Source organism: Pelodiscus sinensis, chromosome 3 (assembly GCF_052426305.1).
Source record: "Pelodiscus sinensis isolate ZL-2025 chromosome 3, ASM5242630v1, whole genome shotgun sequence".
In the NCBI taxonomy this organism is placed as follows: Eukaryota; Metazoa; Chordata; order Testudines; family Trionychidae; genus Pelodiscus; species Pelodiscus sinensis.
The window spans coordinates 28471451-28486333 of record NC_143054.1 but is presented as its reverse complement, the minus strand read 5'-3'; the positions used below and the strand labels follow the sequence as shown (position 1 = coordinate 28486333).

The window sequence follows — 14883 nt, the reverse complement described above, 5'->3', positions numbered from 1 at the left end:
GTTGGATAATTTTATACGAATTCTTCTGCATATGTAGCATAGTAATTTAAATTGTCAATCTACTCCACTTTATTTTCAAAGTGTTTCATTATTTTATATTGTCTCTACTTCATAAGGTTAGAAAACATGCTTCATTAGCAGGTGGATTTTTAAATTTATTTTTAAGTTACAAAGAGGGGGATCATTGTTACTGTAATTCAAAATAAAATCAAAAGTTAAAATAGGCTGGTAGGTAGAGATTAGCTAGCAATATACAATCATTTTTTCTAACATTTGTCTTTTCAACTATAGTTTGATGTTTTTAATATAACAAATCAAGGAAATCCTGCTCTTCTTAAAACCAGAAAGGGTATTTTTTTCAAAAGCTCCAAGTGCCTAAATCATTTTTAAAGACAACTTAAGAGCACAAGAACACACTAAAACTGCAGCAGTAGTACAGTTATACTGATGCAACTGTAGCACTTAGTGGAGACAATGCCTATCACTGAAGGCCAGTTTCAAAACTTCACATCTAAACAAAAGAATTGACTGCAAAGCTTTTGTAAGTACTTATTTGTTACCCATTACTACCACCTTCCATCAACTTGTCAGAGTGAAAGACATTTTCAAGACAATTTGGGTAGGGGTAGATTTATAAAGTTACTGTTGTGAAAAGGAGCTTTCAGTTATTCCACCGCCTTATCTCAAACAGGTCAGTTCCATGTACAGTAACTCTGCTTGACACTGATACAATAGGGGGCCAAGAGCAAAATGTTAATTTATTTAATACCTTTGGCCTTACATTTTTATAATATTGATTTTTACAAATATAGTAATAACTATACCCAACATCAAAATGCAACCACCCCAGGGCGAGACGGTAAATATTTCAACAACGTAAAATGGGAAGCAAAGAATACCAGTGCCAGTGGAAAATGCAGAGGAAATATAAGAAGGCAGAACATAATCACCCAAGTTGGAATTTGGCCAGGATGCTGGAGATAACACCTGGGCTCCGCTGAAGAGACCAGTATCAGTTTTAGGCAGAGAGATAGAAAGCAGCAGTTACAGCAGCTCTTTGACCTTTCACACTCTGGCATGCCACTGGCTCACTACCAACTAAAAGGAAAACTGCCACTTTCTGAAATCAGTAGCAGGTTTCGCAGTCCTGCATTTTCCTTAGACGTTTCCCATTCAAGCACTGACACAGCTATTGGACAAGACCACAACTTGAGGTGGTGTGAAGTTTCCAAAAAACTGAAAATCCCTGAAAATAGGAGAAAAGGGAAGACTACAAAGAGCATTTAAAACCAAGATTGTCTTCTTGACAGGTTTGCCTGAAGATAAAACTAGTTTTATAGTGTTGGAGTAATTGAAGAGCCTTGCAGCACCATTCTTTGATATATACGATTCACTTTGCACCAGTCATCTGAACCTGGGCATTTTTTACTCTATTATTCTATGTCAAAAATATCTTGTTTTATTCTTTAATTGAAACAGAAGCTAGTCAAGTTCCATCTGAATGGAAAAAAAAAAAAATCACATTTTAAAATGGTTACAGTAACATCCCCCGCACACATTCAAAGGGCACATACTCTATGGACAAAATAAAACCCAAGCTGTTGTAATCAAAGATCAATGTTGTCCTCAAAATATTTGTTACACAGAATACAATCAAATTTACTGGTTACAACAATTCATAGAATTTTTGCAATGTTTTCTTGAGAGGCATACAGTTCACTATCACAATGTTCCAGGTATCTGGCCAGGTGTAACTTCTCTGTAAAAAAAGCCACTGGAATATCCATTTGATTGTGAACAATGTTCCAAACTGCTGCACACTCTCCCCCAAGAAAAGAAGCTTCCTGAAGATCTCACAATTCATCTTTATCCCAGTCTTCGAGATCCACATCACTGAGATCAATATCATCTTCAACCGGAAGCTGCGGAATCATAAATGAAGTTTTTGAACACCAGTGCTTGTAATGCTGGTCTATTAAGTTACTTGAAAAATCAATACTATACCAAAGATAACGGAGCAGTCTTCCAAAATAAGACTAAGTCTGGACGTGCAGAGAGCTAAACGGCACTTTATTGGAAAAGTTTAAGCTCACATGGACAGACACTTGGCCCATGCTGAAATGCACTAAGTGGCCACTTAACTGAGATTGGGACCAGTAAAGAACATGTTCCTTGGGATGCTTTCTACCAGAGAATTTATTTACTACATGCTATCCAGAAAGTTGGAATTTGTACGGCATTGCCAAGTTCTTATTAAAACAAAGCTACACCAGTGATTCTTTGGTTGTCCCCTCCCCATTCTTTTTGTACAAAAGACTTGGCACTGAACCCTAAAGAATCAAGGATTTAGTGCATGACTCAATTATCATAACATCATTATCAATGGAAACTGTGTAGCTAAGTGCCATATAAGTGAAATTTTTGAGTTAAGTCACCATACTGCTGCATCATATACATTTCAGGTGCGATTGCACAGTAAACCCTTTAGTTCACACACTGAAGTTTGCTCATTATCTGAGGTAATCAGTAAACTGTGTTTCAGCCTCAGCTGTTTGACATATAATATTATTGATTAGGATATAAGACATTAACAAGATAGAGTATAACTGTCCATGACTTCAGATAGCTAGCTGTCTGATGGGTCTGGGTTAGGTTTCCTATTGTTTAACTTCTAGATGTTACGGAGACAACAGGAAAGTCAATACAGTTTTAGTTTAGAGAATGAGCATGACAATATTACTTAGCCATTCTTTATTACCAAATGGCTATGGATCTTAGGTTTAAAAAAAAAGGCAACTGTCCGAATACTTCGTGAGGAAAGCTACAAAACATGTTTTACTTATTCTGGAAATAAGCATTTCGAGGAAAGCAATGTTCACACTGGTTCAGTGCCTCTGCTCAGCATTTCTTTTTAACACGGTGTTCATGTACCCAGTGAAAAAATGCCCCTTACCTCACCATCTTTGCCATCCCATGGCTCAACTGTGTTAATTTTAGGAAAAGCCCCACCACCTACTGGTGCAGTAGACCCACGACCGAAGGAGAGCTCCCTGGAGAGGGGGAAAAAAATTAGAGAAAGATTTAACAAGTTTCCAATCTCACCCACCTCAAAACACAGAGTATTGGTTTGTATACATTTAATAGGGATTTCTAAGTAAGTGTGCTACTGGATGTTTAGCTTGAGCCAATCCTGTACCATGCACAGTAAAGATGGGACATGCCCAAAGTCAATACTTGGTTTACATATTCTAGTTTGTGGCAATAATGTTACTTTGACATCCTGGACTAGGCACTTAGTTGTCAACTGCAGTAGTTTATCTTCAAGTCAGAAGCCTAAATCTTTAACAGAGTGACTCAAAAGGTGAGCAGCTTCTGCTTTCACCCCAACCTGCCGTGCTAATTCAGTGTGCAGAAATGAACCTTTATGAACAGCAAGCATTATTCCTTTCAGTATGTTTTTCCAGTCGTAAATTCACACAATTCTGAAGTTAGAAGACATTAGACTTTAAAGAGATAATGAATGCTTTTTCCTCTCCTCAGAGGCTTAGTTTTCCTGATTTCAGTTGAACTCTTTACAGGCTTCCTATCACATTACATAAAGTAATAAGTGTTACAGAACTATGCTAAGTTTGCATTAAGAAAGCTAGCTAGAGCTATGGATCTAAGCAACTAGTCCAGTAGTTGACTACAGGATAAGCCTAGGTTCATGTCTCCCTCCCCCCGCCCAGACCAGAGGCAGCATGGTGGGGGCAGAAGCAAGAGCAGGTGCTGGGGAGAACCAGCTTAAAAGCCAGTTCCTCCAATAGTCTCCATGGGGAGGATGGGGAGCAGAGGAGACAGAGGCACAGCGAGGGATCAGGCACAAGCCGGGACAGCGGAGTCCTGGCTCGCACCGGTCCCCCGCTCCGCCTTTGCCTGCTAAATATAGTAAGAACCACTCGGCTCTTACTACATTTTAGGGATGTTAAAATTAGATTAATCAACTAATGGAATTTCCATCGACTATTTGATGAGTCGATAAGGGCGCTTCCACTTTGAAATGTAGCAAGAGCCGACCCAGCTGTTGCTACATTTCAAAGACGAAAGTGTCACACCGTGTTCCACCTTTGAAATGCAGAAGGTGAAACGCCACTGCTGTGCCCCTGCCTCCTCCTGCTCCCCCAGCACCAGCACCACCTCCTCTTCCCCTCAGCTTGCTGCCTCTTTCTGATAGAGCCGGGGGGGGGGGGGGGGGGGACACGACTAGTTGACTAGCGTGTCAACTATCTGATAAGCGAAAGCTTACTGGATAGTTGACTAGTCGATTACATCCCAACTACATTTAAAAGGCAGAGCTGAGGTGCAATTAGCTCCCAGCCCCATGCAGTTAACCCTGCTGCAGCTGCAGTTTCCCCTCTTAGTGACCAGACTACTTGATTAGCAGTTAAATGCAATTTAACATCCTTAGCTACAGCTAGTGTGACGGTACTGTTTTCCCTATACGCAGCACACCCAAGCTAAAGTGTTAATGTTATCTTCTGCTTTGCAGGTCCTGCTCTTTGGTAAGGTAACACCAATCTTTTATTATACAGCCCATCAGTATGGTGGATACTGTGGGACATTTGCCCTAGGAAGTCTCTTCTCTGGCATCACTATCACAGAACGTGAAGCAGTCTCACTACAGTTACTTTAAAACTTACAAGGACTTACTAAGTTGTGAGAAATGAGACATTTCTCTTAGTAGTGCTAATCATCATCTACATGTGAACATTTCTTGATATTGAAAAAAAAGTAATGTCAACAAATCTCTTTACTCAACTGCTCTCAACCCATGGACTCATACTGGTAAAGGTCGTGGTACTTCCTGATTTACTTAAGTAACCCAAAATACAGGCAGTCCCCGAGTTACGAATGGGGGAGACCAGCAGACCAGGGAGCAAAGCCTCGGAGGACACCGGCAGCGGGACAGCCGCGGCGCGTCTGGGCTGTCCGCTGCCCACGTGCTCCGCAGCTTTGCTCCCCGTCTCCCTGGTCTGCTGATCACCAGCAGACCAGGGAGACGGGGAGCAAAGCATCTGAGGACGCCGGCAGCAGGACAGCCGCAGCGCGTCTGGGCTGTCCGCTGCCGGCGTCCTCAGAGGCTTTGCTCCCCGTCTCCCTGGTCTGCTGGTGATCAGCAGACCAGGGAGACGGGGAGCAAAGCTGCAGAGCACATGGGCAGCAGGACAGCCACGGCGCGTCTGGGCTGTCCCACTGCCCCCATGCTCCGCGGCTTTGCTCCGGACACCTGTGGTACAGCAGCTGGGGCGCTGCCGGTTGGTCCTGTAGCGCCGCTCTGGGCGCTACTGGACCAACCCGGCAGCACCCCAGCTGTTCTGCCCCAGGCGTCGAGATTCAGCCACTGCTGGTCAGTTTCAGCAGCGGCTGAATCAGGACGCCTGGGGCAGAGCAGCTTGGGTGCTGCTGGGTTGGTCCAGTAGCGCCGCTCCTCGGCGCTACTGGAGCAACCCAGCAGCACCCAAGCTGCTCTGCCCCAGGCATCCCCAAGTCAGCCGCTGCTGAATCTGACCAGCGCTGACTACAGGAAGCCGAGGCAGAGTTGCTCTGCCCCAGGCTTCCTGGAATCAGCCGCTGATCAGTTTCAGCAGCAGCTGACTTGGGGACGCATGGGGTTCTTAAGTTGAATCTGTATGTAAGAACTGGCGTCCAGATTCAGCCTGCTGAAACTGATCAGTAGCTGATTCCAGGAAGCCCGGGGCAGAGCAACTCTGCCTCGGGCTTCCTGTAGTCAGCCGCTGGTCAGTTTCAGCAAAGCTGAATTTGGATGCCTGTTCCGACTTGCATACAGATTCAACTTAAGAACAAACCTACAGTCCCTATCTTGTACGTAACCCGGGGACTGCCTGTACATCATCACGACGTGAAGTACTATGGACTAGAATTTGTGAAGTCCCTGTCTGAGAAGTCAGTGAACCAGCATGGCATAGGTGCAATACTAACTTTTTCTGAAGTGATAGTGGTAACTACTGCTAACTTACCATGCATAGTACTCTCACAGTCTGGTGGAGGGGGAGGAAAGAAGAGTGATAGCTCGGAGACATACGGAGCACAGAAATCCGTACTGTTTTTGCTTTACCACGCACTTCTAAATTTTAGTAAGAATGGTGATGCAGATCTACCTTCAAACACCAAATAAAGGGAAAACTTGGCACTGGGCTTGAACTATTTGCATAATCTCAGTCTATTAGAGTCAAACAGTTGGGAAAGGCTCCATATCCCTACTCCCTCCCACTCCCCGATACTACTGCCATGTTAGCTACTTTGAGTATTTGGCAACTTACAGTTTAAGGGCTCGGTCTGATCCTGCAAATCCTCTGCAGGATCAGGGTCTTATGTTTCCAGAGACTCCCCCCTAGCCCTGCATTTAGTTAAAAAACAAAACCATAAAAAACAAAAACTTCACAGCAACTAGTAATCTCACTTCCAGAGCTCTCAAATAAATTTACACTGACATGCCAATGAACACTGTATGTGTTCTGTTTCCATAGATCCAGAGACTTACTTAAATGAACAGTTTAAATAACTTAAGAAAAAAAGGCATTTTGTACCTGAGAAATTCATTAATCCCCTGTTCACTGAAAGATCCTTTCAGGAGGGCAAATTTCATCTTCCTTGCATTAACTGCTGCCATTGCTGGGTACCCAAATCCTCCAATTCCCAATGAGCTTTCAAGCTCAGACTGAGCTCCAGCCTCTGTCCACAGCCACCTTTAAAAAAAGCATATTGATGACGCACCATTGTATTATAGCTTTTACACCAGCTTTTGACAGGTCTCCTTTTTCATTAGCAAATACACCCTTGTCTTTTGTAGCACTGTTTGCAGCGCTGCACAGATTTCCACCTAGTAAAACAGACATTTAAGGAAAATTGTAAAGTATTAGTGCTGACACCACTGCTATGATGGTGAACTGACCTATCACAGAACCTCACCTCTCTCCATCCTCTTGCTATTCAAGACAGTGAGGCTGAGCAGCAAGTGGAATCATGCTCCATGTTAGGGGTGGGGATTAGAGTGAAAGGAGGGGATGTGGGAATCTGGGAAGGGGTAGGAGTTCAGGAGAGGATTCTGACCTGGGGGAGGGATGTATGAGGGGGGTGTAGTGCCTGGGACGGAGTTGTGACTAGGGGCAGGGGTGCAGAGGGCTTTGGAGTGCCAGGTGCAGGCCACGGCCAGGAAGCATTCACCATAGGTAGCTCCTGGCCAGCAGAACTCTCAGGTAGGCTCCCTGCCTGCTGTGTCCCCACATGCCGACTGCTGGGACCAGCAGTGCATCTCTGTGCACATCTTGGGGGGTGGGAGAGGGAATTCTGGCTAATTGGAGCTGTATGGATTGTGCAGACGCACATGCCAGCTCTAGCAGCTGACCACTTTGAGCAACATGCAGGGGTGCAGCAGGTAGGAAACCTGCCCAAGGGTCCTGCTGGGCCACAGGACATTGGTAGCCCAGAGAGCTGTGGTGAGCGAATATAGCTCATGGGCTGCATTTTGCCCATCTCTGCTCTACATGAAGGAAACCTTTCAATCTCCAACAATGACCTCTAGCCCAAGGACCCAAACAAGGCCCAGCCATTAATCCTGTACCACATAAATGGTTATACACAGAGCTCCTACAAGACAGGAACCATGTTACTGAATCAATTTTTAAACACAAGATTGATGTGCTTTAACTTCAGCAGGCCAGGCTCAAAGTGGGCTAATTTACATACTAAAGAAACACTAGCCCTGAATCAACACCTGGGGCAGGTTGCTGACCAGAGAAGAGTGGGGTTTCCATTCCTAGTTGGCTAATTCAGTTCCTCTTGCCCTTAACAAGCCCTCCTGAGAAACTGAAGCATTAGCCCAGTCAGGAGTTGATAAGTCTCAGCAACCCTCCCCTTCCAATATCTTTCATGCCATCCCCTCTCCATCTCATGGCCTCTTTCCCAGCACCTGCAATGTCAGAATGCTCCCACACCCCTCCTCTGAGGCCCAGCAACTTAGGTTCCACATGCTAACCCCACCGTAACATTGCATTCCTTAGCAGACCTCTCCCTGGCTTGTGGGAAAGGAAAGATGCAATGGTTCTAGGGATTTAAGCGACTTGTTGACTAGTTCCTCAACTAGTCACTCTCCTCCGCCTTGCTGACTTTAGCAGAAGCAGCAAGGGGAGGGGGAGCTGGAACCAGTGCTGGAAGGAGCCAGATAAAAACCGGTTCTCCCCAGAATCATCTCCACAGGGGACAGGGGAGTAGCGGGGACCGGGCACAAACAGGGAATCAGTTGATTCCCGACTCGCACCCAGTCCCAGACACTGCAACTCTGCTTTTTAAATGTATTAAATGTCTGCCAGCTCTTAATACACTTAAAAATCAGAAGCACAGTGTGAGCTGAGCCAGATGATTCCCAGCTTGTGCTGGGCCCCCACTGCTGCGCTTTACCCCTTTAAATGTATTAAGAGTCTGCTGGCTTCCCTGCTTATCGACTAGTGACTAGCAATTCCCAACCTTTTCCAGATGGGGACCCATTTTGACAATTCAGGAAGACTTGGTGACCCAAGACAGTTCAAAAATGGGGGCAGGAGAGAGGGCAGAGCCACCCGGGGAGACACGTGGTGACCCTTTTGAAATGTAATAGCGACCCATATTTGGGTCCTGACCCATAGATTGGGAAACCCTGGATTAGTCGATGGAAAATCCATCCATTTGTTGATTAAACTATATATAACATCCTTAACTGGTTCAACCCAGCATGGAGAAGGAGCTACAGAAGGAGAAAGAAAAATGTCACTGGCCCACAGCGGGAATATAAGGCATGACATTAAAAGAGCCTGGACTTCCTAAATAAGAGAGACAAGAGAGAAATCAGCTTACCAAAGTAAAGCTCTAAAGAAATCAGGCCCATTTTACTGCTCAGATACTGCTGTCAACATTCAGACCTGAGAGTTGAGCTTGATCTAAATCTCCTTAATGTTTAAGATGGCATTACCGTATTTTCCGGCGTATAAGGCGACTGGGCGTATAAGACAACCCCCAAATTTTCTAGTTAAAACATAGGTTTTCGCCTATACTCGCCATATAAGACTACCCCCCCTTAAGAGGCCAAGCGGCAGCACCCCAGCTGCTCTGCCCCAGGGTCCACAACAAAAGTCTGGTCTGCTGGGGGGGGGGGCGGGCGCACTAGCTGTGTCCTCCCCCCCAGCAGACCAGGGACACGGGGAGCAAAGCCGCAGCGGCAGCGGGGTGCCGCGCCTCCCCGGCTTTGCTCTAGCAAAGCCTCAGAGGCGCGGGACCCCTCCGCCTCCCCGGCTTTGCTCCCGGTGTCCCTGGTCTGCTGGAGACGGTCCCCAGCAGACCAGGGGCCCCGAGAGCAAAGCCTCTGAGGACGCCGGCAGTGGGACAGCCGCGGTGCGTCTGGGCTGTCCCGCTGCCGGCTTCCCCCGAGGCGTTGCAAAGCCGTGGAGGGGCTTGGGCAGTGGGGCAGCCGCGGTGCGTCTGGGCTGTCCCGCTGCCGGAGCCCCTCCGCGGCTTTGCTCCGCGTCTTCCTGGTCTGCAGACCAGGGAGACGCGGAGCAGCTTTTCTCGCCCCGGAGTACACTGGCGGCGGGACCGCGAGGTCCCGCAGTCCGTGTCCTCCGGGGCAAGAAAAGCCCCGTTCGTACCTGCAAGTTGGGGACTGCCTGTATGTTTATACCCGGCGTATAAGACGACCCCCGATTTTTGGGGGATGTTTTTTAGTATAAAAAGTCGTCTTATACGCCGGAAAATACGGTAGTCTTAAGTCAAAATGCACATATGAAAACAAGAGGAAAAAACTATTAAATCCAGAGATTTGGGGGGGTTCTTTTTTAACCATACCCCCCCCCCCCCCCACGGTGTTATCTGGTGACAGAGGGTGTTTTATTACACCATGCTCTCTGTTTATTAGGGATGTTAAGGACTAGTCAACAAGTCACCCCCCGCCCTGCACCTTGCTGCCTCTATCAGGTAGAGGCAGCAATGGGGGGCGGGGGAGGGGGGGGGTGGGAAGAGGAAGAAGGGGTGGGAGAGGAGACCTGGGCTCTGTGCAGCGCAAAGCCTGGGGTCAGCTGGGGAGTCCCCAGCTAATCCTGGGCTCCCTGCAGCACTGCCCGTTTGAAATGCTGCTGTGGCATTTCAAAGGTGCAGCGCCATCCTATCAACTAATTGAATAGTTGATGCAAAAATGCATCAACTACTCGATTAGTCAGTTACACGATATTTAACATCCTTACTGCTTATCTGCCATATAACACTGTCAGATGCAAGGCTGCGCCTATCTCTGCAAAGTGTACGTGTGTGTATATCTCTCTCTCTCATATATAAAAAATGTTTCCTGCAGGTTGATGGAACGACATTACATCATTTGCAAACACAGGATGGAGGATAGGCATGATTGGTGAAAGCTCAGCTGGAGAAGGAAGCCCCGGCCCCACCCTTTCTGATCTGCCCCTGGAGCCAAGTCCTACCCACTCACAGCCCCGCCCTCCCAGGCAGCCACATGGACAGCTGGGGCTGCCACACTGCGGCCTCCGCCCAGCTCTCCCTGACAGATCCTGCCCCCAGTTCGCTCCTGCATTCTCCTCCCCGGCTAGATACTTACCCACAGAGAAAGGGGGATTGGCGAGCATAACCCCCTAGTTTCTATAGAAAAATCACAATTCAGGATCTTACAGAAACATTCTCTTAATCCAACAGACATCAGATGTTCTCCACAATACCCCACTTTTAAGAGAAGCAGTCAAGCTAGTAATGATACTTACCCCCACATTTTCTTTTTGTATTTGTCTGCCATTTTTAACACAACTTCCAAATAGGAATTTCTTCCTGCAGCTCCTGTTTCCAGACAGAATTTGACAAAATTAAAGCAGGTCATTCTTTTCTCTTAATTGACATCATACAGAAAATTCCTCCTTTTATTCTACCTGTATCAAGAATATGAGGCAAGACAGCAATGACACAGAGCTGGTAGGCGTCACAGGTATTCTTCACAACGCTTTCATCAATAATCTGGGGGAATGAAACAGGAAGCCATAGATTATAAAATGCCACAGCACTCAGGCGATAATAGCGCCGGACTCCTAGCTGAAGGCTTACCTGCTCTGTACGAAAAAAAAAAATATCACTTTTCCTATGACAGAGCCAGAAGAGACACTGCAAGCCTCTCTCTAGTCCATTAGCAGAATACTATCTGAAACACCATGCCCAAACCTGTGCGTATTCCTAGCAATTCTGGTGGTGCTGCATGTTCAGCTGTGAGGGATGATCAAATGGAGACTCAGTTGACAGGGAATGACATTTTAAGTAGCCTGTCAGCAGGATAGCAATAAAAGATGGTGCAGTAATTAGCAACATGGGAAGGGGGGGGGGCGAGGAGAAGGAAATGTAGCAGACAAAATCTCCATGGTAAAAATTCCATGGAGCAGGAAACAATTAAAGGGATATAAGTGCCTCTGATAAAGCCAACCCACTTGAGATGCTGCTAAAACTTCCCTGCCAAAGGGACTTCTAGTCTTGAGGCTCATTAGACAGGTATGTTGTGGCTTGCCAACAACAGAGGCTGTCTCCAACCCTGCCAATACTGAGAGGGCGAGAGGAATATCTGTGTGCACATGCACTACAGTGCAGGCACCCACCCTGGCAACCAGTTCATGTGTCTCAGATTACATAAACTGTTGATATTTTCCATGTGCAACAAACACATTGCTACAAAGTGCAGGTTACTATGTGTTTGCCCAATAGCATCATCAGTGTCTACGATGTCAGGAGAGACAAGGAGTCCCATGGCACCTTAGAGACAGTTTTTGATTAAATGGGTTATTCAACTGGCCAGTCTCTGGTCTTAGCCCGTGATAAAAACCGGTGTGCTGAGGGAGAAGAGTTGTGGGAGGCTCCTTGTGCACACCACATGCATTACAAGAGTCAATTTTTGCTTTTAAATCGGTGGCTCACATCCAACTTTGAAGTTACCGACTGTAGGCTGCCTGTGGGATTAAGTGAAATGTGTGGTTTTCACCTACCTCCTAGAGGTCAGGTGGGCTTTATGACAAAGTCATGACCAAAGTGTCAGCAAAGGGCAAAGGTTTTAGTAAGAACAGAATCTGAACGTTCATCTTGTCCCCCTTCCTACAAGTGAGGTTTAGATCTGCAGTGGGCAACCTGCAGGCCACATGTGGCCCACTGGGGCTTCACGGACCCCATTTTCTCCCTCCCCCACACGCCCCTCCTCACACACTGGGGCACTGGAGCCCTGCACTTCCTCCTACTCCTATGCCCTCCCAACACTTTCAGAGCCCAATGAATTGCCTGAGTTGTGCTCCATCCCATCTCCTCCCCCTCCCTCCCAGAACTTGAGGAGGGCAGAGGAGGAGTGGGGACAGAGCATGAATGAGGCAATTTGTGGCGCTCTGAAAGAGCTTGGGGAGGAGAGGGGGGAAGGTCAGGAAATGCAGGGCTTTAGTGCCCAAGGGGGAGATGAGCAGATTAAGGGCAGCAGTGGGCTGTGGCCCATTGAGGTGAAGGAGGGCCACTGAAGGAGTCCACTCCCTATTTTTGGCTGCCCCTCGCTGATTTAGATACACTGGCAAGACTGCTTATAGTGCTGCTGCCTTGCTGATATCAAGTCTATGGATCAAGATCTTCAGCATTCAGGACCATCAGTCCAACTTCTTTAATGAGCAATATTATTCAAGATAAAGAATAAAGCTACAATGGCATCAGGTTGCGATCTTTGAGTACTTCAGATCCAAAACAAATGCTGCCTATACACCAGTTGGTCATTTTCTTGACCATTACCGTTCTTCTTAAAAATAACTGCAAGACCCAAGAGAGAGAGGATGGAAAAGTACTCAGAGAAGTTCAGATACCTCAAGCAGCTCAGGTGGAGGGGCACTTTCAGAAAAAAGATCTAGCGCTCGAGCAACTATGTCAGATTTTGTTCTTCCACCATCGTAATCAACAGGGTCTTCCCCTTTCTGAAAGATCTTGATTGTGGGAAATCCTCGGATCTGCAATCAAATGTAGAAGTTATTAGTTCAATTCAACATGAATGCCAGTGATTGCAATGCACTGCCAGCATGACCAGCTCTAGATAAGAGAGTTTTACATCAAGACAGGGTATTTCCACACTACATCTAAGAGCTACACCCTAGACCTAAACGTTTTAAAGGCAAATTAGTTATTCCTTGTCCATGCTACAATTTAAAAAATGGTGTTAACACATGTTAAAAGTACAATCAACTACTGTAGTATAGACACACACAGCTTCTATGGTGCACCAAGGGTCTAAGTTCTGACATCAGGTCTGCCTAGAATGAGGGATGTAAATGGGTAACCGGTTAACCAGTAAGCAACACCTTTACCAGTAACTGGTTAACCAGCACTCAGCCCAGCTCAGCAGGCCCCTGCCCATGGCGTGATGGGACGATAGAGAAATATAGTTTTAACTAGCTAACATTTTAAATGGGATTTTACATCCCTACCTAGAACCACTGATTTAAGTATCAGCAGGACCAACTTCATTTTTTCATGGCTCCAGAGGCAAAGATTAAGATCTACCAAGTTTTAGGGAAAGGGGGAAGACTGTTAGGAACTGCAGCCCCCCTCTACCACACATAGGACTCCTCCTTCTCTCCTCTCCCCCCATAAAAACCCTAACATCATTTTTAATAAGACTTTATTCCAGTACCTCCACTGGTTGCCAACTGATGATCAATTACAGCTGAATTTCAGAGAGATTTTATTCACCCTTCACCAACACACTACTCAGTGGTGATTTTTCTTTCCACCTTTGTAAACTATTTTAGTATTAACATGTGGAAGAACACTTAATACTTTAAAAAAAAAAACGAGCTCTTAAAAGCATTGTGGTATTTTCAAAAGCAACTAGACAACTCACATCTATTGAAATCAATGAGTTTTAAGTGCCTGTGTGCCTCTGACCTCATTAGGGCCTAAATACCTTTTAAAAAATCAACCCAAACTTCTTTCTGGGAGAAGAGGGGTCCAATGAAGCATTAATTCTGAGCCTGCAGTATCACCTCATCTGTATAGCTAACATGACACCTTCGGAATTCTTTCAGATGAAGGTACCATGTGCACACAAAAAATGCCAGTTCCAGAGGAGTGGAAGGTAATTTAGGATAGCACTTAGCAAATTGCTACTGCGTGCAATTATTCCAGACCTTGTGGAAGTAAATTGCAAGAGTCATTAACATACTTTTTTTATTAGCAACATCCATATTTATACGACTTTTTCCACTTCACATTCTCAATTTTTGAGAAAAGCACTAGTTTCCCCATGAACTGAGTGAATCACCTTTAATACTACATTTCTTTGTACTAAGATTATGAATAAGTGTAGGTAAAAAAAAGTTCTTTAGGTACTACTAGAGAAGTTGACCTATTGGAGATATTGCAGACGACAAGGGAATTCTCAAGCCTCTAGAGCACGCTCACCCCATAACGGCTGGCTAACATCTGGTTCACCGTAGCGTCAACAGCTGCCAGTTTTACTTTTCCCTTCGTTTGTTCTTCCACTTCTATGGCAGCAGCTGCCCATTCTGGCTCCAGACTAGAAAGCAATGTATGGCCAATAAATAGCAGTAAAAAACAGCATGTTGGAGGCAAACCACAACCCACAGCACTCTCCAACCTGGACTATCCCAGCTCATCTTGAATTCTTGGGTCAGAAGAATGCTTGGGCCCTCTTTACATCAGGAGCATTCAAAGGGCCTGATCCTGTTCTTACTGGTGGCAGTGGGAGTTCTGACAGTGATTTCAAATGAAACAGGACTGGGTTAACAAATGCTAAATCAAGAACTGCAGGGGGAGACACAGGTTCCCTTTTAA

At 45.9% G+C, this 14883-nt stretch overlaps 1 protein-coding gene across 1 annotated transcript in view; it reads right to left on the bottom strand.

Annotated features, from left to right (window-relative positions):
* Positions 1-732: 732 nt before the first annotated feature.
* PDIA6 (protein disulfide isomerase family A member 6) overlaps positions 733-14883 on the bottom strand; it is a 29027-nt gene continuing 14876 nt past the window's right edge. The window contains exons 7-13 of the mRNA XM_075923498.2: positions 14491-14605; positions 12900-13040; positions 10959-11043; positions 10797-10869; positions 6588-6746; positions 2954-3050; positions 733-1922 (exon numbers count right to left, since the gene is read on the bottom strand). Of these exons, the coding sequence (XP_075779613.1) occupies positions 1854-1922; positions 2954-3050; positions 6588-6746; positions 10797-10869; positions 10959-11043; positions 12900-13040; positions 14491-14605 (739 nt within the window). The 3' untranslated portion in view covers positions 733-1853. The remainder of the gene's footprint in view (positions 1923-2953; positions 3051-6587; positions 6747-10796; positions 10870-10958; positions 11044-12899; positions 13041-14490; positions 14606-14883) is intronic.